The following is a 26,835-nucleotide window of genomic DNA, read 5'->3' as shown; positions in this document are numbered from 1 at the left end:
AGTATACACTTAATGGATGGCCAAAGTACGTTAATGATCCCGATTTGAAACCACACTTTATCAGACCAAACGAACTTTCAATTGATAATGGAGTGATTTTATGGGGATTACGAGTGGTCATACCCGAAACCTTTAGAGAGCAGTTGCTTATTGAACTACATGAGGAACACATGGGAATGTGTAAAATGAAAGCTCTAGCGCGTAGTTACTTATGGTGGAATAACATTTACTCAGATATCGAAAGAACGATCAAAGGATGTGCAACGTGCATGTCAGTTCAAAATTCACTAGCAACAGCACCACTACATCCATGGCAATGGGAAACAAGGCCATGGCAACGTATCCATATTGACTATGCCGAATTCAAACAACAAGTATTTCTAGTGTGACGGACAGTTATTCTAAATGGTTAGAAATAATTCAGATGAAGTCAACAACTAGTGAGAAAACCATTGAAAAATTAAGGGATTGTTTTCTACATGGGGTCTCCCGGAAGAACTTGTGAGTGATAATGATCCTAGGTTTACATTTGCAGAATTTCACATGTTCATGAAAAATAATGGAATAAGGCATACTTTAGTTCCAGTATATCATCCAGGTGCGAATGGAGCAGCGAAAAGAGCAGTTCAAGTCTTGAAAAAGAGCCTTAAGAAACAATTATTTGAGGCAAGAAACAATGGAAAGAACAACACTTTACATTACAGGTTAATGTTATCCAACTTTTTGTTACGGTACAGACATACTCACCATTCTATTACAAAGGAATCTCCTGCTGAGTTATTTTTGAAGGGACAATTAAGAAGCAGACTTACTTTGCCTAAACCCAATAAGGAGGTGGACATTGAACGAAAACAGTAAAAAATGGCCTCAAATCATGATAGAAAGCGTAGTATCATGAGACATTTCGTCGAAGGAGATACCGTGTCGGTTAAAACAACTTTACTGTTGCGGGGGGGGGGGGGGGGGGAGTGGAAATGGTTACCAGGAACAGTTAAAAAGCAAAAGGGACCGGTAACACATTTAGTTAAAGTTGGGCCTAAAATCAGATACTGTCACATTGATCATTTGAGGAAAAACGAAGCAAATTTCCCACAGGAAGATGAGAAATTGAACTTTGGAATTCCATCCATATTACCAACAGGATTTAATATCTCGGGAAGTAAATTCGGAAATTGGATCAGAAAGTAGATCTTAAGGTCAATCCTTAATTGACAATGAATAGAAATGAAACTGAGATGACAAGGAGATATCCAACACGTGAACGAAAAACCCCTGATAGACTGAACTTATAAGTGGTTTTTGAGTGGTTCAATTAAGATACCGTTAATTACACCACAGGGATATTATGTTCATTTTATCTGTTTAGTCCTTGTAATGTCATACCAGAGAAACAGTTAAGTGTTTTAAATATTATGCTAAGGATATGCAATTTATTTTTGTGTTTTCTTGTATTTATTAAGGAAATATTTTCACTATCTGTGTTCACGTAAAACTCTGAGAAAATAAGATAAACATAAATACTTCTTTATGAGAGACAAAAATGTAGTATATTTATTCAGCTGTAACCAGATAAGCCCAAGCAGTCTCTCTGATAGCAGACGACTAGATGATAGTTAGTTAACATTAAGAGCTTAGAGTATACGCATTGTACATTTATATATCAAAATGACCATATAATATTGCTGGCTTCTTTCATCTGTTCCAAAGATATCCCAATGTCTTTGGTGACAGTGATCACACTGCCTTTGTGGTCCTTATCTCTTAACCATCAGTGCTATGTCTTTAGTGACAATGATCACACTGCAAATGTGATCCTTATCTCTCAACCATCAGTGCTATGTCTTTGGTGACAATGATCACACCGCCATTGTGGTCCTTATCTCTCAACCATCAGTGCTATGTCTTTGGTGACAATGATCACACCGCCATTGTGGTCCTTATCTCTCAACCATCAGTGCTATGTCTTTGGTCACAATGATCACACCGCCATTGTGGTCCTTATTACTCCACCATCAGTGTTGTGTCTTTGGTGACAGTGATCACACCGCCATTGTTGTCCTTATCTCTCAACCATCAGTGCCATGTCTTTGGTGACAGTGATCACACCACCATTGTGGTCCTTATCTCTCAACCATTGGTGACAATGATCACACCGTCATTGTGGTCCTTATCCCTCAACCATTAGTGTTATGTCTTTGGTGACAATGATAACACCATCATTGTGGTCCTTATCTCTCAACCATCAGTGTTATGTCTTTGGTGACAATGATCACACCGTCATTGTGGTCCTTATCCCTCAACCATTAGTGTTGTGTCTTTGGTGACAATGATCACACTGTCATTGTGGTCCTTATCTCTCAACCATCAGTGTTATGTCTTTGGTGACAATGATCACACCGTCATATTGTGGTCCTTATCTCTCAACCATCAGTGTTGTGTCTTTGGTGACAATGATTACACTGTCATTGTGGTCCTGTGTGTGGTTTCTTATTGTAATTGTGTTTAACCTGATTTTGAGATGCCAGAATGAAACCATGTCTCTACTCCAGTCATATTATCGGTGTAAGATTCTGACTCTCGCAATGGTTAACATATTAATTTCAAGCGGTGACGTTCGATCAAAGTCAAACATGTCATTATTGAGTTTCTTCTTGTAGTATGAGGCCATGTATAGTGGTAACTAACTGTTAGAGAAATAAACCATTTGAGCCACACCATGAGAAAACCAACATAGTGCATTTGCGACCAGCATGGATCAAGACCAGCATGCGCATGGATGGATCCATGCAGTCTGGTCAGGATCCATGCTGTTCGCTAATGGTTTCTCTAATTGCAATAGGCTTTGAAAGCGAACAGCATGGATCCTGACCAGACTGCGCAGGCTGGTCTGGATCCATGCTGGTCGCAAATTTATGCACTATGTTGGTTTTCTCATGGTGCAACTCATTTAATCATTATAATACTTTTTCTTCCATTATGTCTTTTTCTTAATGCCTTGTACAGTACTGGTACTGAGCAGAGATCTTTGTAGAGAGCTGATAGCTTAGTGAAAAAATGACATGGTCAAAGCGCTGACATTATGTTTTAATGTCTATTTAATTAATTACAGGTAAAAGGACATACCGCTCCCCACAGGTGAACATTAAGATTTAATCTTTTTCAAAATAGACAAAAAATTGGCAGTAGATATCGAAAATGATAACCAGTATTGTTTATGTAGATATTGTGTGTGTGTGTGTGTGTGTGTATGTGTGTGAGTATCTTCTAAAATTCAGCTAAATTCCTTCTATTTTGCATCGGACACAGCAGCCACAGTTGACCCCTTCAAAGCTTTTAATTGTCACTGTGCCTGTTCTAATCTCTGCCCTCGATCCATCTCTAAACAGCTACCAGTGTATAAAGTTTTAATGATGTAAAATTTGGAAAGTTTTATCGTTTGTCGCTTGCACAAATTTGATATGTGAAAACAAATTAAAAGTACTTTATTCAGCGCCTTCGCATAATCTTCGAAGTAAAAGAAGAAGAGGATTTTTTGATAGTTTATACATATTCTATTGATTAAACGGGTGTTTTCTTAGACAGAAATTCTCCAAATGCACAAAATATCTCTATCGTTTCTTTTTATTGTAATTACTTCTGTCGGACTAAACATGAGCTATGATAAAGAAAGGACTCCTTTTTTCTCCATCAGAATAGTAAATGCATGGAATGGATTGCCCGAAAGGGTTGTAAGTGCTCAGACAGTTGAAACATTCAAAAAAGAAGATTAGACCACAACTGGAATGTAACTAAGAGACATGGGACACAAGAGGCTTTGCCTAAACCTTAAACTCCCATCAAAACTGTAAATGTAAATGTAGTAAACAGTTCGGGGCTCTGTACAGTTAGTAACATCTTTGGGATGTCGGGAATTTTATGAGGAGAATGTGTCACAATTATCACCTCATTGACATTCTAGAAATGCAAGGAATTTAGCACATTTTAAGCTGGATAATTAATCATCAGTTAAGCTTTGGGGACCGTTATGCTTACTTCATGATCAGAATTTTTTTAAATTCTTTTACTTTAAATATATCTAATTTTTACTTTTTTTTATAGTATTTGGGGTTTTTTTTCTTATCAGATTCACATTTTCAAAATAAATTTACAATGTTTCAATTTTCAGTAGAAATTCTTATTACATTCACTTTTAACATTTTGAAAAATAAATTGTCTTGCGTCGAATTTAACATTTGCATTTACAAATTGTAGACCAGTAATAAATACATAAGTTTCGTACATAAGAATTAGTTTAACAAAAACTAAATCTCTATTTATCTTGATAACCAGCAATTATATCATTTATTCTTCTTTTCATTTCATTTTTTTTTTAAATTATCTTTTCAAAATTAACAACTAATTAACTTGTTTGCCACACAAAGTTCATTAACAATAAAACGACCAACAAACAATAATTATTACACTATAACAATAAGTATGACGAAACCACTTCTCATTTACTATATATAAAACCAGTGATTTGACGAAACCACCACCAATCCTCTGTACGGTACGTTACGGTAAACTAGCTTAAAGAGCTGCGATTGTGGAAAGAAAGTAGACTGGTCCCCTGCGAACTTAGTAATTGGAAGCCATTTTGAATGGGAACCAATATTGGACAGGGAACCAGATTAGGAAAGAAAGTAGACTGGTCCCCTGCGAACTTCGAAAAAGTAATTGGAAGCCATTTTGAATGGGAACCAATATTGGACAGGGAACCAGATTAGAAAGAAAGTAGACTGGTCCCCTGCGAACTTCAATACAATTGGAAGCCATTTTGAATGGGAACCAATATTGGACAGGGAACCAGATTAGAAAGAAAGTAGAAAGTACAGAAATTATACAGTGTAAGGATTTTAACTTTTGTGTCTGTTGAATAACGATAGAATGAAGTTTAAACGCTAAATATACGTATCAGTTCATTTTTTCTATGGTGGAATAATATATATATAATATCAGCTTTTTCTCAAATTCTCACAAATACTTTATGTATTACTTTAATTCTCCTGTACATTCCTGCTTTTAAACTCTTGGCAGTGGCTAGGGTTACGGTACCGTAATCCTAGCCTCTGATTCTAGGATTACGGGAGTTCCGTATTTCTAGACAACCCTATGAGAATAGGCTAGGATCACGGAAGTATTTAAGAGGAATCAAATATATATGTTAGGACATGCATAAATGATGTTGTTAACTTAATTGTTTCACTTAAAATAGCGATTTTTCATGTCTGCCATATTATTCCGTGTTATCGATCCGCCATTTTGGGTTAGTAAAATATAGGTGGACAGTTATTTATGCGCTGTTGATGAATGATTGTGAATGATAAAAGGCAAAATATTCTTAATGAAAATAGTAATGTTTCAATGTTTACATAATTGTCCAACTATATCCGGGCAACATCACCAGGAGTGCTCAGTTCAATTGGCCCATTACTTTTACTTTTCAATTTCCATAAAAAATAGTTCTTTTTTTAAAAAAAAAAAAAATATTGTTGTAATTTTGTTTTTGTTTAGAGTACGTTATTATTTCATAGTCATGATTATGCAATTTTTTCCTTTCATTTTTAATTGTTTTTCTCTATTTTGTTTTCTTTTCTCTTTCTTCTTTTACTAACCCATAATACGACAGACATGAAAAATCTCTATTTTAAATGAAACAATTAATTTAACAACATCATTTATGCATGTCCTAACATATATATGATTCCTCTTAAATACTTCCGCAATCCTAGCCTATTCTCATAGGGTTGTCTAGAAATACGGAACTCCGTAATCCTAGAATCGGAGGCTAGGATTACGGTACCGTAACCCTAGCCACTGCCTAAACTCTTATGCACTGACGCGCACCTGCATAAAATACTCGCAAGGGTGTCATGCAGTATTTATAGATAGATATTTGTGTATTTACTTAAAAAATTAGACGTAAAAATGTGTGGAAACGATTCGTCCTTAAAATCATTCAAACCAGCTAGGTTTGAGAAATGAAAAGTTCACAGAACTTTTATGTGTCAGATCATTGCAATTTATAACGGACTGATTTAGCTACAAGTTAGTCAATGTCTCTATGTGCTAATCCACTATCTATATAGTGTTAATAGTTATTTAAACAAATACAGTAAAACAAATTTATAAAACATAAAATAAAATAGTAGATCTATCTAGATACTTTTTTATGTTTTATTTGTGTATATTAAAATATGTTTTAAAATTATTATAGTATAATCACTTTTATTTTTATGTTGACATGAATTTTCTTTATTACTAGACTTTAAAAAATCGTTTGTTTCCGGGACGGTATCTCGTCTTAACTACCTTGTATCCCGTCATTACTACCCGAAATTTTAGGCCCGACCCTAAATGTTTTTATGGCTTTGGAGAATATTTTTTTAAACTTTTTAACTAAAAGTTGCAAAACTTCACTTTTAATGCTTTAAACATGGTCAGTAATCAACTTACTAATGCTCAAATGGCATAACCCCCTTATTTGTATTCATTTTTTGACATAGAAATTATTAGAAATAATTTCCGAAAAAGTCTCACTTGATGAAAAAAAAATCCAAAAAAAAATAAAATAAATTTCCAAACTACCTACCCTAATTTTTTTAGCAGTTACCGGAAACAAAGAATTTTTTAGGCCCTATTATTAAATTGTCTTATGTATATCTTTAAACCTTTCATAAATACTAGTTGTTTTAATATTTATAAATCTCTTAATATCTTACTCAACATCAGGCGTGTCATGAGGAATCTTGTATTGGAGTGACATGGGACATTGACAGGGTGGGTATGGGAAGGATGCCCCCTTCCAGGTTGCACACACATGCAAATATGAGGCATTTACTCAAACAGTTGTAAAAGATAATACAGTGAAACACCGCTCGCTCGAGCATCGATGACTCGAGCACCCGGGCTCGCTCAAACAATTCATGTGGTCCCTGCCGATTTCCTTCTATTTTCTATGTGAAATTACCATGGCTGGGTCGAGCATCGATAACTCGATCGCTCGAGCATGACACCAGGTCCCTGTGTATTAATTTACTCTTTGTTGCTTATGGCAAACTCAAGCAGAGGTGTCAAAATTTTTCACACCTTCGGCGGTCAGAATGTATCGGTTGATTTAAAATTTTCGCTCGTCGTAAGAAGTGCATGGTCTATTCCACGACTATCTTAAATGTTTGTTTGTCGGTATATTTGATCTGATAATGAGATTAATTATTGATGAAAGGTGGAAGAAAAATTTTATTGATCAAAATTGTTATTAATTATTACTTTTTTCTGCGGGATCGAGAAGATAATTATGAGATCTTAATAGTTGTTTGCATGCAAGTAAAGGAAATAAGATAGTATTTTCATAAAATTGAGACTATAATTATGAGATCTTAATTTGGAGTAGAAAATTGCGAATTCGATTACAGTATTTCAAATAAAAAAAAAAAAAATAAATAAAATGTCTTAGCTGTTTCTTCACATGTGCGATTTATGATCTATCATAAATAACTTTGTAATACGTTCTTTGAAATTTCATGAGTGTGTTATTATTACGCATCACCATTTCCTCTGCAAATGGTCTCGATGATAATTGGCAAAACAAACTTCAATTTTCTTCATATGTTGGTCAATGTTTGGGTCGCTCGAAACCATGGATAACTCGAGCATTTTGCTCATCCCCTTGCGACCTCGAGCGAGCGGTGTTTCACTGTAGTATTAATACAGATGACAGATAATCTGATGATTGTTTTTAGTTTTTATTCCATCTCTAAGTTTGGGAATCATTATCACCTAGACTGTAATTATTTCATTAAATATAATATTAAAAGAAAAAAAAAACAGCTATTGATATATTACCTGCTTCACATTTATTTGTAGCACAGCTTTTGGCGGCGCTCAACTAAGGCACAACTGCATTCTTTAACAGCATTGTTTGAGTATAGACAGTTAGATAGAAAATTTTACACTTTTTATGCCCCCGGCATCTACTGATGCAGGAGGCATATAGTGATTGTCCTGTCCGTTTGTTCGTCATTCATCTGTCTGTCCATACGAGGTTAACCAAATGGGACCGTTTTGTCTAGCATCAATAGCCCTTACTAGAATGACTTGATACTAATGCAGATGTAACCTGTGACCATTCCTCATCTTTAGACATCACCTGACCTCAGTTTGACCTTGAACTTGACCTCATTTTGGACTTAGGTTGCTTTATATCGACAAGGATGCCACCGGGGGCAACAAGTGTTTATTGAACGCAGCTTCTTATTCTTTATTAAATGACGAGGGGCCGTCCCACCAAAAAGATAATCCCTTAATTAATTTATTGATTTTTGACACTTGGCAATTTGTTAATTGACAATACACATGTCCATGGTAATGCTTTATCGATTTCTGTCGTTTCACCTCTCCAAATTTGCATGAGCGTAGAAAGTTTATAAAAAAATCTGGACTGTTTCAAAACAATTGAAACACTGTCTTGTTGTAACTGGCCGAATTATTGGGGTGGCCGCCCCAGTCGCAAAGCCTCTGAACATATATATGTTCCAGCATGCTTAAAGCACATTATTATGTATTCCGTTTTAGCTGCTTTATCATTGTTAATCTCTGTTTTATATAATGTTTGTCAGAAAATAGCTCATGAGCTAATATTAACTTGTTATGTTGTGTCCAATGTAAAATAAAGCTTCTTGTATCATGTATAGGAAAGTGGACCTTCATTATAGAGGATAGAGATCTTTAGCATTGAAAACCAATTGAAAAACCAAAAAGGAGCCCGTCTGCTTAGCTCAGTAGCCTAGGTAGAGCATTGGTCTGTGGATCGCGGGGTCGTGAGCTTGATCCTTGGGCAGGGCATATGTTCTCCATGACAGTTTGATAAAAGACATTGTATCTGAAATCATTCATCTTCCACCTCTGATTCATGTGGGGAAGTTGGCAGTTACTTAAAGGTGGATAATCAGATTTTGGCCATGTAACGGATTTGTTTGAAACTTTAGCATCTGATCATTTACACTCATTTATGTTCACTTAACACTTAATACAAATTAAATTTTCACTGGAGGTATTTCTAAAATTTCATTTTCCTATCCTGGTTGCCCAACCAAGATAGAGTTATTCTATCATAAGTATAAATTTGATAAACATACTATGCCTAAGGAAATGTATAAATATTAGACATATTGTAATATATCTGTAAAATATTTGCATTAAAAATTATGTATTTAGATGAAATTCATAAGAAACGCAAGTTTGAAAAATTATTATTACCTCCCTTTGCCTATCTTGGTTGCGCAACCAAGATAGATTGGAAATAAATGAATTCAGAAGCTACACACAGCTTTAAAACTTGCATTTTGGTTCAGATTGTTCAATAGTTGATATGTCTATCAAATGCAAATGTAAAACTAGACATTGTATCGAAATAAAAAGAAATACCCAGCTTTTTATATACTTTCATATTAAAGGGGAGTAATTACAAAATTTTATAAAAATAATAAAATATACATTTCAAATAGGAATCTAACTCTATGTAATCGGTCTTTTTGTTTCTTAAATAATTCTCTACCAGAATATACAAAAAGTAAAAAATGTCATTAAATGTTGATTAAATGTGATTGACCACCTTTAAGGAGAAGAGGTTTGTACCGGTACATAAGCTTGGAACACTGATAAGTTTTACTGACTGCCATTACATGACTGAAATACTGTTGAAAAACAGCCTTAAACCCAACACAAACAAACAAACCAAAAAGGGGAGCATTGTTGCTGACTCAGTCTGAAAATTTCACTTTCACTTCCTCTATCTGATTTTATAATGGTTTTAAATGCTCCATAAATAGAAGATATTCAAGTGCTTTAAGAGTTCATTACAAACTAAAAGGAAATGAGCATACATGTACTTCCTGTTTAGGAATGGATGATTTTCATTTCCTTACACAGTTTGCAGCTCTTACTTTCTATTATGTTCCTGTGTCTGTTGTGTTTTTAATTTCAATTTCATTATTATGGTCATTTTAACTGAAAGATATCAGAAATAAATTCAAGAAAACATAAAATTCAGTCCTTACATTTATTCAGTTATAGTATAATAATAGTATGATTATTATACTTTATACATGTAGTGAAATTCAAATACATGTGAACACAGTTTTAGTGCATAAATAATTTCATGATTTGATAGTGAAAATACAACCTATAGGCTATGTAAAATTTCGTCAAAATAATTGTACTCAAGAGTTGAATATCGTTATATTGTTTTGACTGGTCGATATCCCCCTCTGGGTAGACAATATGAAATATCAGAATGTAAAATCAGTCTTCCTGAGGTCTCATTCTTTGGACTATGTAAAATTGAAAGATCACATCTTAACTGAACTATTTATATGCTAAGTACCTGTACAATATGTTTCTCATTCAGGTGTTTATTTAAATATATTTTAATATCCGAGTGATAATTGATGTTTTTATCGGATTAATCATTAAACAGCATTTTCTATTGAATTTGGAGTCATTTTTGCAGGCAGTATTTCCCACATTTCCAGACTGACTGAGTAAATACCAGTGGGAATTCCCACCCCTAGGAAATACTGGCCAATCCGGGGGATCATGCACTCCAGGACATTTTTTTTGAAAATTAGTAATGAATGCTTTTATTCTGTGCACTTTTAGCTACATTTCATAACAACTTTATTATTGCATACTGTGAACAATCATTAATTATTAATTCTGGGAGGTGCTTGTCTTGGACAGTTCAAATTGAAATAGATCTCAAGAAGTTCAGTACTATAAATTAATAATAAGAAGTCCACAGTCATGATAGATATCTTAATTTAGGCATATATGAGCCGTGCCATGAGAAAACCAACATAGTGGGTATGCGACCAGCATGGATCCAGACCAGCCTGCGCATCCGCGCAGTCTGGTCAGGATCCATGCTGTTCCCTTTCAAAGCCTATAGCAATTAGAGAAACTGTTAGCGAACAGCATGGAGCCTGACCAGACTGCGCGGATGCGCAGGCTGGTCTGGATCCATGCTGGTCGCAAAGCCACTATGTTGATTTTCTCATGGCACGACTCATATAGTAAAGCCTTTCAGACAGGAAAGGGTACAGTTATAATTGAATTAATTATAATTCATTACACTTTTTGCAAATAATTGAAAGTATTACCAGTTAAGCCAAAACTGAATTAATTCAATTTTAATTGATTAATTACATAGTGAAATTTGACACGTAATTGTCAATTAAACTTAATGAATCACAATTATTTGTACATCAATCCAAATAGACAAAAATGCTTCCTATTTCACATTTATTGGTAATCTTTAAGAGGTTATAATTGATAATAAACCTTTATAAGGTGTTTATATAACCAGTAGTTACAGCAGTGGTTTTCAGATCTTAGAAACCTACCTAAACTTGTAACATATTGTGTGTTTAAAACCGATTTCCAAGTTGAAAAGTATTTGTCATGTGTTAAGAACGATAATTACAGAAATGCATGATGTTCAGCTCAAAATTTACTTAAAGAAGAAGGAAAGCATAGAAATATATACAGAAATCTTAGATTATGTACAAGGTGTAACATGAATACAACTGAGAATGAATATCACTTTTTGTTAGTGTGTCCATTTTATAGATTTACGAAATACCTGTCTACCAAACTATTATTGTCATTGGCCTAATTTGAATAAGTTTAAAACTCTGTTAAGTAATTTCCAGAGTAGTATTGTTAATAAGTTAGTGAAATATATTTATCAAGCATTTGCTTAAAGGCGTACGCTAGAATTCCCTGTATATGAGATGGGCGAAAATTTTCCCAATAACAGAATTTCTTAAACTTTGGATATTGAAGGACAATCATCTAAGAAACAAAAATATGCAATAAAAATCATAGGTCACCGGTATCGAAAAAGAGATATCTGCCCTTGAAACGCCATTTTTGGGGGAAATGCGGTTTTCAAGGGCAGATAACTCTTTTTCGATACCGGTGACCTATGATTTTTATTGAATTTTTTTGTTTCTTAGATGATTGTCCTTCAATATCCAAAGTTTGAAGAAATTCTGTTATTGGGAAAATTTTCGCACCAAATTCTAGCATACGTCCTTAAGAGGTTGAATTGCAATTGTGTACTTGTATTATAATGTTATTAATCAAGCAATTTCATATTGGCCTTGTTATTTGTCCAAGGGTTGTCGTATTGGCCCGAGGCCGTAGGCCGAGGGCCAATACGACTGCCCGAGGACAAATAACTAGGCCAATATGAAATCGCTTGATTAATGATAATATTATTATTCAACTTTCAACTGTTATTCAACTTTCAACAGTATAAGAACTCTGTGAGTTACCTTATGACAGCTATGCACGTTCAGGTGAAAAATCTTGACAAGTTGTTTAGACGTATTTTAGAAATCATGATCATTTTCGCCAGTAAAACAGAATGAGTTGTATGTAGGTACTTGAAAATAATTTTGAGAGATATTTTTAATGCGACAAAATCAAGAGTAACTAAAACTTACCTTATTTTTTGGAATTCCTATTTATTTTCTTTAGCGAGGTTCTTATCATTTGAACTGTGATAAAAACTGCTTTAAAAGTCATTTCCTTTTAGGCTGCAAGCAACGAGACACAAAATTATACATATATGTGTTGATCAAGATAATACAACCAACCAAACACATATTATATAGTCCTATGCCTCGTTTAATTCTTATCCGAAATTGTTTGCAGTTCACAACTGACACTCTTGTTCGCCAATTTATTTATCCACTTTCCAGCACTTGAATCGCTATTTATCATTGCACAAATAGTCCACACTATCAAAATGTCTGTTAAAGATAAGTCTCATCCTTTTAATCAATCTAAGTTTCCATAGTTTCTTATTATTTTCCTTGACAACTGCCAGAATTTCTGACAGGAAACACTTGCATTTTACACAATACCCAATAAGCCGAAGTACCGTTGTAATCTCTGAAGACGTACATCCCGCTCAGTCATACTTGGTTATTAAATGAATATGTTGGATGATTTTTTTGTCAAAATGTGAAAAAAAATGTAATCTATAACTCTGATGTAAAACAAAATGGCGTCATTTAAAAATCTAACGGAAGTGGCTTCTCCGTATTGGCCCTCTCTTTTGAACCAATCAAAATGCTTGAATTCCGTATTGGCCCTGTTTTTCTCGTATTGGCCCTGTTTTTCTCATATTGGCTCAGTTATGTTTTGTATTAGCTCTGTCTGTTTCATATGATGTTTGCAATTGATCTAATACAGTGTGTAATATTGTAAAGTTGAATAATAATACAATTTATACCTATCACCTGTATGTCTATACATGTATATTCATGCTTTTCTCATATTCTTTGTAATTGTTTAACACCGCCATACAGTATTGGCGATGAAAATTGTATATGTTTTGCCAAATAAACTATTGAATTGATATCAACAGTATCTATTGATATAGCCAAAAGGTGCATTATATTGATAAATAATGCCGAAGTTGGAAGTGTTTTGTTGATTGATTAATGTTTAAAACAGAATTATGTAAAAAAGTAAAAGCTTTTCTGACAATTTTGTATAATTAAGGGTTCACACTGTATTCACTCAACTTGTAACTTTGGTATAAAGAACATGTTTTTTTTCTTTGGATATGCAAAAGTAACTGTATGTGGTTGTTTCCATAAAATAATTTATACCAGACTGTTTAATTTTTATAAAAAACCTCAAAGAAAACCTTTGCACAAGAATGAAAGTCACAACAACAGCTGACTCATTACTATTTCAGTACAGGCTAAGAAGTTTTCTTTAAATGAAATGACAACATTAACTTTATTATCCCCCGGCGGAGGGATATAGTTTTGGCATTGTCCGTTTGTCAGTGTTTCCAACTGTTCATCCGTCTAAGAAGTAGTGTGTAATTTTTAAATAAAACTTCATATACATGTTTGCCACTATAGGGAAATGTAACCCATCAAGTTTCAGTCAGATTGGCCAAGTAACACCAGAGTAATGGCCCTTAGAATTTGCTGGTATCAACTATATAGGGTACTATAAATAAAACAATTTCTGCTTAATAATTACTTGTGACATATTTGACTTAGAACTATGAACTGAAATTGAGTTTAGATCACCATAATGTGGTAGACCACACTCAATTTCATCAGGATCTCTATAGTAACTTCAGAGTTATTGCCCTTTTATTGTTTAAAAATCAACATATTAAATTTGTGCATAACAAACTAACCAATTAGTAGAATTTCATTAAGTTTCTTTCATTTTTAGCTCACCTGAGGTGAGCTTTTGTGATCGCCCTGTGTCCGTCATCGTCTGTCCATCATCAACAATTTGACTGTTAACACTCTGGTGGTCACAATTTTGGCCTAATCTTATTGAAGCTTGGTCAGAATGTTACCCTCAATAAAATCTTGGATGAGTATGATATTGGGTCATCTGGGATCAAAAACTAGGTCACCAGGTTAAATCAAAGGAAAAGTTTGTTAACACTCTAGAGGTCACAATTTTGACCCAATCTTAATGAAACTTGGTCTGAATGTTACCCTCAATAAAATCTTGGACAAGTTTGATATTGGGTCATCTGGGGTTAAAAACTAGGTCACCAGGTCAAACGAAGGAAAAGCTTGTTAACACTCTAGAGGGAACAATTTTGGCCCAATCTTAATGAAACTTGGTCAAAATGTTACCCTCAATAAAATCTTTGACAAATTGGATATTAGGTCATCTGGGGTCAAAAACTAGGTCACAAGGTCAAATCAAAGGAAAAGCTTGTTAACACTCTAAAGGTCACATTTATGACTGTATCTTCATGAAACTTAGTCAGAATGTTAATCTTGATGATCTTTAGGTCAAGTTTGAATCTGGGTCATGTGGGGTCAAAATACAGGGCCTTCTTGGCCCTCTTGTTTTCATTCAAACATTTATTATCAACATGTGAAGTTGTGTACCCACACCCGGTCATCCCCACCACCCTGGTCACAGAATTATTTTTGATAGTATGCAAAAAATTTCTAACAAAGTTATTAAAAAACTATTAACTAGTAACTTACTTCTTGAATAATTATCAAATTCCATGCCAAACTGTGAACCAAGATTAATTGGTGTTAAATAAGGTAATGGTACGTTATTGTTAGAATAACAACAGAAATTTGCAACAAACAGTACAAAATGCGAAAGTTAGCTATAAATATAACAATTGAATATACAGGTCTTATTGTTTATTACTGTCTCATCATATACACTTCATGTGAAGTGCTATGCAGTCCCTGCAAAATACAGTAACATAACTGGAAAAGTCACCCAAATCATGTTGTAGGGGAACATCGGTACTGATATATTACAATGAAATATTTTTTTGTGTGTCAACATTATATTTTTTATACGCCCGTTTGAAAAACGGGACGTATTATGGGAATGCCCCTGGCGGGCGGAAGGGCGGCGTCCACAGACTTTGTCGGAGCATATCTTCTTCATGCATGGAGGGATTTTGATGAAACTTGGCACAGTTGTTCACCATCATGAGACGGAGTGTCATGCGCAAGAACCAGGTCCCTAGGTCTAAGGTCAAGGTCACACTTTGAGGTCAAAGGTCAAATTGAAGAATGACTTTGTCCGGAGCATATCTTCTTCATGCATGGAGAGATTTTGATGAAACTTGGCACAGTTGTTCACCATCATGAGACGGAGTGTCATGCGCAAGAACCAGGTCCCTCGGTCTAAGGTCAAGGTCAAACTTAGAGATCAAAGGTCAAATTCAAGAATGACTTTGTCCGGAGCATATCTTCTTCATGCATGGAGGGATTTTGATTTAACTTGGCACAATTTTTCACCATCATGAGACGGAGTGTTTTGTGCAAGAACCAGGTCCCTAGGTCTAAGGTCAAGGTCACACTTAGAGGTCAAAGGATACAAGAATGAAAACTTTGTCTGGAGCATTTCTTCTTTATGCATGGAGGGCTTTTGATATAACTTGGCACAAATGTTCACCACCACGAGATAGAGTATCACGCAAGAACCAGGTCCCTAGGTCTAAGGTCAAGGTCACACTTAGAGGCCAAAGGTCAGATACAAGAATGACTTTGTCCGGAGCATTTCTTCTTCATGCATGGAGGGATTTTGATGTAACTTGGCACAATTGTACACCATCATGAGACGAAGTGTCAGGCGCGGTCTCTTCTTTAGAATTACTTCCCTTTTTTGTTACTTTAAATAGCTTGTATTGTAACTTTTTCATTACTAGTCGTAGGGTAAAATCGAGACCACTTTTCTGTAGTACAACATGCATGTTACATCCAATTCTGAGGTGTATTTTGACCTATCTCTACCTGGTAAGGATTGTTGTGTGGACTTACAATTTTGTGTGGGGGGGGGGGGGTTTAAGATTAATTCCCTTAGTTGTTGCTTTAAATAACTTATATTGTAACTTTTTTATAATTGACCGTAGGGAAAAACCAAGACCACTTTTCTGTGGTACAACATAGATGCTACTTTCAAATTTTAGGTGTATTTTAAGGTATCTCTACCTGGTAAGGAGTTTTTATGTGGATTTAGAAAAACAAAAGAATTACAATAAATACTACCACAAAATTAGAATTCCATTTGCAAATACAGGTGCTTGTGTAAAGAAATTTGCTGTGATGGGCGTATATTGTGACATTCTGGCACTCTTGTTTTAATCTTAGGATGAAATGAAATGCAAAATAGCATATTTTTAAACAAACATGAGTACTGTGATTTCACCATGAATTCATCGCTAAACAGTGTGTCCGGTGAAAACAGTGTCACAGTTGTTCACTGCGATTTGTGTTGAAATCACCCAGCTGGGTGGTCAGTTTTCTTTGAACACAATGGTCTGTTATAGAGGTGATGGGTCTCCAATGGAACTTTTCATTTTAGACTTACTTTAGTAAGCTATAGTACCATGTCTGCATTATCTTAACCCTTTAAACAGTGTTTCTCGAAATCCAGAAAAATGCACTTGACACCTTGAGGCACCAAGGGGTTGAAAACGCACACACTGAAGATTATAACTTGATAACTGAGAAAAGCAGCAGCATGGAAGATCATAGATTCAGTTAGTATTTGATACAGAATTTAGGCAGAATTGGAACACTTCTGTTTTTCCATATGTTCTGTACCATTTGTTCCATACTATTTTATTTTTGGCCCAGCCTGTAAGAGACGACGGACAATATCATTTTTGTGCCATTTAAAACATTTCATTCGTAACCTTATTAAAGAGATACACCCTTTATTTTTACACAGAACAATGGCACAGTACAGAATTCACGATCCAGAAGAATTGTTAGAATGTCCGTATGACCGTGTGCATATGGTTAGAGCCAAGAGATTCCAATACCACCTCATCAAGTGCAGAAAGGTAATACTGTCAAGTAATTTACTTTCGTTAATATGCAATTTTATAGATTTAGGTCAAAAACGATTACTTCCTTTTTGTTCTCCATCTCTTGATTCAAATGGGGAAGTTGGCAGCTACTTGTGGAGATCAGATTAATGTGCAGAATCCAGGAACACTGGTTAGGTTAACTGCTCTCAATACTGTTGAAAAATTGTGCTAAAGCCAAAACAAACAAACAAAACGTTCTGGAGGTTTTAGTTTGTGAATTACTAAGTTTAAAAAGAAAATTTGTTCAAATCAATTTTCATGTTGGGGTTTAGCTTTATGGATTGACATTACTATGAAATCAACAAAAATTAGTCCCCTACGAAAAATAATGAGGGGCCTCCGTGGCTGAGTCGTTTATGTTGCTAACTTCAAACAACTTGCCCCTTATCGATCTGGGTTCGAGCCTTACTGGGGGCGTTGAATTCTTCATGTGAGGAAGCCAGCAAGCTGGCTTACTGAAGGTCATAGGTCCTACCCAGGTGCTCATTTATGATGAAATAATGCATGGAGGGGCACCTGGGGTCTTCCTCCGCCATCAAAGCTGGAAAGTCGCCATCTGACCTATAAAAGTGTTGGTGCGACGTTAAACTCAACAAAACAAACAAACAAACAAATGAAAATTAATGTTGTAACTACGTTCAACGCTCGCTGCAGCAAGAATATTTCTTTCATTTTGTTTCAAGCATAAAAGTGTAACAGAATTAAAAGGGCTGTAAAATAACATTAATGCAAATAATACAAATTTTAATGATAATAAATATTAAGATTGTATATGAACAGATTCAATGCTTAAATACATTGTACTACTTAAAAAAATGTCTGAACAATTGTTGAGAGGAATGTCTGTGACTTTCTGCAACCATTAAAGTAAATCTTGTTCTTCTTTCAGAACTACACAGGTACAGAGTTTGAGAAATGTCCATTCAATGCGAAACATCAGATGCCCAAACCAGAGTTCAGGCACCACCTGGCGAATTGCCCAGACAAGGCAATGGTTGAACCAGAACTAAGTTATGGTAAGCTACTTTCGCAATACTATGCTTTAAGAACACAATTTGTCAAAAAAATCTTAATTGGATTTGGAAATGCCATCAAAATGCTTCAGTAATAACAAGAAGTAGCTACAGAGAAAGATATGAGCTAGAAAGTGCTAATAGTAACATTTGAAAAAGTATAACATTGTATTGTTAAATTGTAAATTTCGTAGTCCTGGATTATCCAGGTACAAATGTAGTGTTAGTGTTCAACAATGCATAGATATGTTGGAATGTGGTTTGTTTGTCCTAATGTAGGATTCTATAACTGGGTATTTTGTCTTTTACCGTCTGATGTAGCTCTAAAATTAAATATTCATTTTCTACATTTTAGCCTACTGTAAAATCATTTAATTGCGTGAGCATGAAATTTCGTGGTTTTAGTTAAAATGGCAATTTCGTGGGGATATGAATTCATGGATTTCAACTTTTGAACATAAAATGAATGGGAATTTTACTTGTTCATTGGGATTAAATTTCGTGGATTGGCTAAACCACGAAATCCACGAAAATTAGTCCCCCACGAATATTAATGATTTCACAGTATTATAAAATATTGTATATTTTTCAATGAATCGGAACAATCAATAATGATAGAGCATCCTGATAAAAAGGATAATAGGAGCACCATCTTCATTGTAAGAAAATATTATAAATAGTAGCACATATTTCAGCTGCCAGAAAAGAGAATGGAGAGGTAAACATGTTGAAAGGATGTACCGATACTCCGGTTTACAGGGAGCTTGATATTCAGTCTAACGAGGACTGGGATGCAGGTATTGTTGAAACTTATTTCTTAAACTTCAGTCATTGTGTTAAGGAAAATGTAACTATAGTACATATATTAGTTTTGCTGGCTCCACACATTTTCTGACAGCTTCTTCTGAGTAAGAAAACTCCTTTTGACTTTTTGTGTACATAATGACTTGACAAAACAATTTTATGACATTCAAGTAATAGTCTACAGGCTTTACCACATCAACAGTGTCTGTACAGGGATATTTTTCAAATTTGTGGATAATACCAGTTCCTGTTAAAAGGGGAAAATGTGCTATTAGTAAAGGATTTCTTTTTATACGCCGGTTTGAAAAACGGGACGTATTATGGGAACGCCCCTGGTGGGTGGGCAGGCGGGCGGCGTCCACAGACTTTGTCCGGAGCATATCTTCTACATGCATGAAGGGATTTTGATGAAACTTGGCACAGTTGTTCACCATCATGAGACGGAGTGTCATGCACAAGAACCAGGTCCCTAGGTCTAAGGTCAAGGTCACACTTAGAGGTCAAAGGTCAAATTCAAGAATGACTTTGTCCGGAGCATTTCTTCTTCAGGCATAGAGGGATTTTGATGAAAGTTGGCACAATTGTTTATCATCATGAGAAGGAGTGTCATGCGCAAGAACCAGGTCCCTAGGTCTAAGGTCAAGGTCACACTTAGAGGTCAAAGGATACAAGAATGAAAACTTTGCCCGGAGCATTTCTTCTTCATGCATAGAGGGATTTTGATATAACTTGGCACAAATGTTCACCATCATCAGGCGGAGTGTCATGCGCAAGAAGCAGGTCTCTAGGTCTAAGGTCAAGGTCACACTTAGAGGTCAAAGGATACAAGAATGAAAACCTTGTCCGGAGCATTTCTTCTTCATACATAGAGGGATTTTGATATAACTTGGCATAAATGTTCACCACCACGAGACGTAGTGTCATGCGCAAGAACCAGGTCCCTAGGTCTAAGGTCAAGGTCACACTTAGAGGCCAAAGGTCAGATACAAGAATGACTTTGTCCGAAGCATTTCTTCTTCATGCATGGAGGGATTTTGATGTAACTTGACACAATTATACACCATCATGAGACGAATTGTCATGCGCAGTTCCCTTCTTTAGAATTACTTCCCTTTGTTGTTACTATAAATAGCTTATATTGTAACTTTTTCATTACTAGTCGTAGGGAAAAATCGAGACCACTTTTCTGTAGTACAACATGCATACTACATTCAATTTTGAGGTGTATTTTGACCAGTCCCTACCTGGTTAAGATTTTTGTGAGGACTTACAATTTTTTTATGTTTTTTTTTATTTTTTTTTTTTTTTTTTTTTTTTTAAGATTAACTTCCCTTAGTTGTTACTATAAATAACTTATATTGTAACTTTTTTTATAATTGACCGTAGGGAAAAACCAAGACCACTTTTCTGTGGTACAACATAGATGTTACTTTCCAATTTTAGGTGTATTTTAAGTATTTCTACCTGGTAAGGAGTTTTTTTGTGGACTTAGAAAAACAAAACACTTACAGTTATTACTAAACAACCACAAAATTAAAATTCCATTTGCAAATACAGGTGCTAGAGTAAAGAAATTTGCTGTGACGGGCGTATATTGTGACATTCTTGCACTCTTGTTTAAAAATAATATTGAATTGTTCTTGTTTCTTTTATCACTTTTGGAGGGAAGTGGTTGGTGCCTCTTGGAGGGATAAATTAGTGATGTTTTTGTTGAAAATGTTATATTTCTGAAGAAATTGTTTCTGTAATGATGAAATTTAACTCATTGAATTGTGCTTCTAATATAAAGGTTTACATAATATAATGTATTCTGTCTTGACTGAAATATGTTAACAAAAACATAAATTTTGATAGGGAATTATTTTATCAAAATGGAGAAGACACCATATTTTTGAGCTAGGCAATGACCCCATTTCAGTCCATGAAGGAAAAGAATACCTGCTTTATAAAAAGGTTCACAGACACATTTATATTGTTGACAATTCACAATTTGTATCAGGCAAGTCTTACAGAAGTAATGCTGCTTTATGGTGTTCTGTTTTCAAATATTAGCGAGACATTTTTAGCTCATCTGATTTTTTGGGGAAAAAACGATGAGTTATTGTCATCACTTGATCGGCATCGGCATTGGCGTTGGCATTGCCAGGTTAAGTGTTATGTTTAGGTCAGCTTTTCTCCTAAACTATCAAAGCTATTGCTTTGAAACTTGTAACACTTGTTCACCATCATAAGCTGACTCTGTACAGCAAGAAACATAACCCCATCCTGCTTTTTGCAAGAATTATGACCTTTTTTTGGACTTAGAAAATATCAGATTTCTTGGTTAAGTGTTATGTTTCTCTTCTAAACTATCAGTCAGGGGTGTAACTGTTTTAAGTTATGTAACCTATTTCAGTTACTTTTTCCAGCATTTTATAACCTGTATGAGTTATAAAATATAGATAACCCAGGTAAGTTATTCAAAAAAAGCCTTTTTGCTGTTCTCACAAATTGACCTTCAAAATGTAATTAGTAGCAAACTGTGGTTAATCAAATTCTCTTTTAGTCTGATCATGGCCTGATGAGCATAATGGGATGTTAAGAGTTTTATAGCTTTAAAACCATTTGCGTAAGACTTTATCAGCCTTGCGTAAAAATTTTTACTGCATAGCTGGAAAGATAAAAGACCAAGGATTCAGGAAATGATTGCATTAGTCACATTCAAAATAAGGATTTGGCACAGGAGGGCTTTGTAATATTTTATGATAACTGAAACAAGTTATGAAAGTAAACGCAATAACCCAAATGGGTTATAAAATGTGATAACTTGAAACAGTTACACCCCTGACTGACTATCAAAGCTATTGCTTTGAAACTTGCAATGCTTGTTCACCATCATAAGCTGACACTGTACAGCAATAAACATAACTCCATCCTGCTTTTTTGTGAGAATTATGGCCCATTTTAGACTTAGAAAATCAGATTTCTTGGTTAAGTTTTGTGTTTAGGTCAACTTTTCTTCTAAACTATCAAAGCTATTGCTTTAAAACTTGCAACACTTGTTCACCATCAAAAGTTGACTCTGTACAGCAAGAAACATAACTCCATCCTGCTTTTTGCAAAAATTATGGCCCTTTTTGGGCTTAGAAAATATGAGATTTCTTGGTTAAGTTTTATGCTTAAGTCAACTTTTCTCCTAAACTATTAAAGCTATTGCTTTGAAACTTGCAACTCTTGTTCACCATCATAAGCTGACTCTGTACAGCAAGAAACATAACCCCATCCTTCTTTTTGCAAGAATTATGGCCATTTTTGGACTTAGAAAATATCAGATTTCTTGGTTAAGTGTTATGTTTTTCTTCTAAACTATCAAAGCTATTGCTTTGAAACTTGCAACGCTTGTTCACCATCATAAGCTGACACTGTACAGAAAGAAACATAAACATAACTCCATCCTGCTTTTTGCAAGAATTATGGCCCTTTTTGGACTTAGAAAATCAGATTTCTTGGTTAAGTTTTGTGTTTAGGTCAACTTTTCTTCTAAACTATCAAAGCTATTGCTTTAAAACTTGCAACACTTGTGCACCATCAAAAGTTGACTCTGTACATCAAGAAACATAACTCCATCCTGCTTTTTGCAAAAATTATGGCCCTTTTTGGACTCAGAAAATATGAGATTTCTTGGTTAAGTTTTATGTTTAGGTCCACTTTTCTCCTAAACTATCAAAGCTATTGCTTTGAAACTTGCAACACTTGTTCACCATCAAAAGCTGACTTTGTACAACAAGAAACATAACTCCATCCTGCTTTTTGCAAGAATTATGGCCCTTTTTGGACTTCGAAAATATCAGATTTCTTGGTTAAGTTTTATGTTTAGGTCAACTTTTCTTCTAAACTATCAAAGCTATTGCTCTGAAACTTGCAACACTTGTTCACCATCAAAAGCTGACTTTGTACAACAAAAAACATAGCTCCATCCTGCTTTTTGCAAGAATTATGACCCCTTTTAGACTTAGAAAATATCAGATTTTTTTGTTAAGTTTTGCATTTAGGTCACCTTTTCTTCTTAATGATCAAAACTGTTGCTTTAAGGCATTGAGCAGTTATTTGCCATTCAAAGCTGACTCTGCACAGCAAGTACCGTAACTTTACATTGCTTTTTGCAAGAATTATGGCCCCTTTTGGACTTAGAAGATCATGGGTATGACAGTATTTCTATTATACAGAGACAAAAAAATCAGATGAGCATCTGCACCTGCATGGTGCTCTTGTTTATGAGAATAAAATAAGAAATGCAGTTATTACCCAGTCGGTAGTCTTGTTGTATACCCGACAAACTGATGTTTCTGGTGAACTCCCTTGTGGGGGAAAACTCCTTCTTACAGCCTCATTACCACATAAACAGTAACCCTTGAGCTAGATATTCCTGTCTGCACATACAGCCAGTGAAAGAATCGTATCTATTCTCACTCAAAGTGTCAGTGTTCTTAGGCTCTTGGTGGAAACTGACCAATTAACATGATATTGTTTTTCATTTTCTTTTTTTTTGTTGTTAAACAGAGGTGTCTGCCCCAGTTCGAGTTGGACCACAGTATGACAACACATACTTTGAACGTGTCCAGTTTAAGGACTTGTCAGGGTATGTATTGCAGCTAATAGAGTAGTAATATATAGAGGATATTTGTTTGTTTTGAGTGAATATGGAATATATATGGAATATATCTCATTGAGAAGTGAGAAAATTTCAAATATTTTCATGAGCGCAAGTGAAAATATGAAAAATTTTGCAATTTGAGGTGAGATATTCTATATTTCTTAAAAAACAAACAAATTTTCTTCTTATTTTATGCTTAATTACGTTGAAATATGCATTTTGCAACAACTTTTAATTTCAGCGCGAGAAACAGACGGGCGTAAATGAACATGATGTCAGGTGTGTTGTGAAGTTAGAACGACGCACACGACATAAAGTTCCATTTCATTTTATTTCTTGGCGAATAACGTTATGAAATTCTCATTAAGAAAAATAATTTGAAACGAGAAATATACTATAAAGAACAAAGTGCGACTACAATTTTCATCCTGCTTTAAGCAAATAATTTAAAATTTATACATAATGTACAAGTAGATCGGCAAAGCAGTGAGTGATATGGATTATATCTCACTGATAAAACACAGTATTTCATCAGTTAGCATAAAATAAAAGTATGTTCAACAACTACACTGTTTCTTGTTCGTGTAAAGGGTGAAGTCAGAGGGTGAAAGTAGCATGTTCACAGTTTAGGTGAGACATTAAATTTTAAAATCTTAATGATATTAAATGAATAAACATCAATGATATTGATAAATAACAGAGAAAGTGTAAAGTGGCATTAATATTTTGCAGAAAGCAATATTGATTTTGTTTATTTGATACATTGATTTTGAACCTTACAGAGGTACATTAAAACAGTTAATGGTGTTATTTCAAAAGCTTGTAACTTCAATATGGTAACTTTTCTGGAAACCGTAGAATGTATTACTATGTATTACTATTCTGGCTCTATAAAGGCTATGTACAGAGCATACAACATTGCTTTATAGGTCAAAGGTCAGTGTCACGGAAGTCAAAAGTCAAATAGCTTAATAATGTCAAAATCACTCAGAAGACCTTCATCTTATTGACATTTATTTTAATGTCACCAATACCACATGCAGAGCATTTTAGCTCGGTAGCTAGGTCCAAGCTCAAGGTCATATTTTCAGATCAAAGACCAAGCAGTTTAACTTTGTGTCCGCTCCATATCTTTTTAATTGCTGGAAAAATATAAGTAGCAGCATGAACACTGTTGCCCTGTTGTACTCTAACATGTTAGGGCTATATTTTCAGACTCAACAAGAACCAAAAAGCAATAATCAAGGACAACAGACTGACAACAAAACAGAAGATGTAAGTTTTTAATTTCTTTGACACGATACAAACTTGATTACATGTAATGTTAAAAATATGTGATGCCCGAATTTCGTATTTATGAAAAGAATAACAGTTAAAACATAGTGGCTTTGTAAATGCTAACTACACATTTATATAAATGGTATCTTGTGTTAGTTCAAAGATAGCAAAAGATCTATAGGGAATGTTTTTTCAGAAATTTCATATCCCATTATACTTTGATACAACAGCTTTTATGTTGAAGTATGTGTCATTACGTATATATAACAAACACATTTATTAGCCCTTAGCCTGCTGGCGGCAGAAGATTCTGCCTTTGCGACCAGTGCAGACCAAGATCAGCCTGCACATCCGTGCAGTCTGATCATGGTCTGCACTGTTCGCTATTCAGTCAGTAAATTTTCAGTAAACTCCCCTTCAAATGATAAATGGTACTGCCCAAATTGAAAGATGGACCAGTCCATTATAGAAATTTAGCATGGTAAGGGTTAAACAAGCTTTAGTAAGAGAACATGAGTAAAACAACAGATCTATTTGCTCAGTACATAGTTGTTGGAATAACAGAGTTATATTCCCCTTTTTATGACACTTCCAATATGCAGTAAAGTTAGAAAAGAAAATAATTACTTACCTACCCAATTTATGAATCAAGATATCCTGAATATAGATATATTTTTATCCCCCACTAAAAGAGGAGGGATATCGTTTTGGCATTGTCCATCTGGCTGTTTGTCAGTGTGGAACTAAAAATGCTTATACCAGTAGTTCAAAAAGTACTTAAGCTGGAATTACCGGATCTGATATGTTATTGATTAGCACATGGCCTTTTCTCTTATATAGTATCATCGCCCTTGACCCAGCTAAAGTAGATGTTTTAGCTTGACTATTTGAAGAATAAGGAGAGCTGTGCTACTCTCCAAGGCATCTGCGGTTCAGTTGGCGTCACACATTGGTTAAGTTTTTCGTACCAGCCCACATTTTGACAACACCTTGTGACATACAGCTTTTAAACTTTCGCCACTTATATACCATCATAATATCCAGTTTTAGGCAAGAGTACATAACTCCATCAAGGATTTTATATGAATTATGGCCCTTTCTAACTTCAAATCATGGTTAAGTTTTTCGTACCAGTTCGTATTTTGTGTAAACTGTTTGACATTATGGCTTTGAAACTTTTATCACTAGTTTATTAGTCCCCTACTGGTTGAAAACCAGTTTCGGGGACTATAGGAATGCGCTTTTCCGTCATTCCGTCATTCTGTCATTCCATCATTCCGTCCGTCCACAATTTCATGTCCGGTCCATAACACTTTTATCCATGAAGGGATTTTATTATTACTTGGCACAAATGTTCCCCATGATGAGACGACGTGTCATGTGCAAAACCCAGACCCCTACCTTAAAGGTCAAGGTCACAATTGGAGGTCAAAGGTCAACAGGGCTAGAGCTATCCTACTCACCACGGCGTCGGCGTCACACCCTGGTTAAGTTTTTCGTACCAGTCCACTTTTTGACAAAGTCTTTTGAGATAAAGCTTTGAAACTTTCAACACTTGTTTACCATCACCATGTCCAGTTGTTGGCAAGAGTACATAACTCTGTCAAGCATTTTGACTGAATTATGGCCCCTTTTGACTTAGAAATCTTGGTTAAGTT

At 34.9% G+C, this 26,835-nt stretch overlaps 1 protein-coding gene across 3 annotated transcripts in view; it reads left to right on the top strand.

Annotated features, from left to right (window-relative positions):
* LOC123539780 (uncharacterized) overlaps positions 1–26,835 on the top strand; it is a 48,008-nt gene that overhangs the window by 5,199 nt on the left and 15,974 nt on the right. The window contains exons 1-6 of one of the 3 annotated variants that reach the window (XM_045324540.2): positions 1,226–1,393; positions 17,308–17,422; positions 18,339–18,465; positions 19,158–19,259; positions 23,806–23,884; positions 25,115–25,174. In XM_045324540.2, coding sequence (XP_045180475.2) covers positions 17,312–17,422; positions 18,339–18,465; positions 19,158–19,259; positions 23,806–23,884; positions 25,115–25,174 — 479 coding nt within the window. In that variant the 5' untranslated portion in view covers positions 1,226–1,393; positions 17,308–17,311. Of the gene's footprint in view, positions 1–1,225; positions 1,394–4,802; positions 4,887–17,307; positions 17,423–18,338; positions 18,466–19,157; positions 19,260–23,805; positions 23,885–25,114; positions 25,175–26,835 lie in introns of those variants that run through there. The other 2 variants (XM_045324541.2, XM_045324542.2) reach the window with 2 other exon arrangements.

The sequence above is a fragment of the Mercenaria mercenaria genome, chromosome 16, assembly GCF_021730395.1.
Source record: "Mercenaria mercenaria strain notata chromosome 16, MADL_Memer_1, whole genome shotgun sequence".
NCBI classification, from domain to species: domain Eukaryota; kingdom Metazoa; phylum Mollusca; class Bivalvia; order Venerida; family Veneridae; genus Mercenaria; species Mercenaria mercenaria.
Note: the sequence above shows the minus strand (reverse complement) of the source record. Positions and strands in the feature narration are given on the sequence as shown.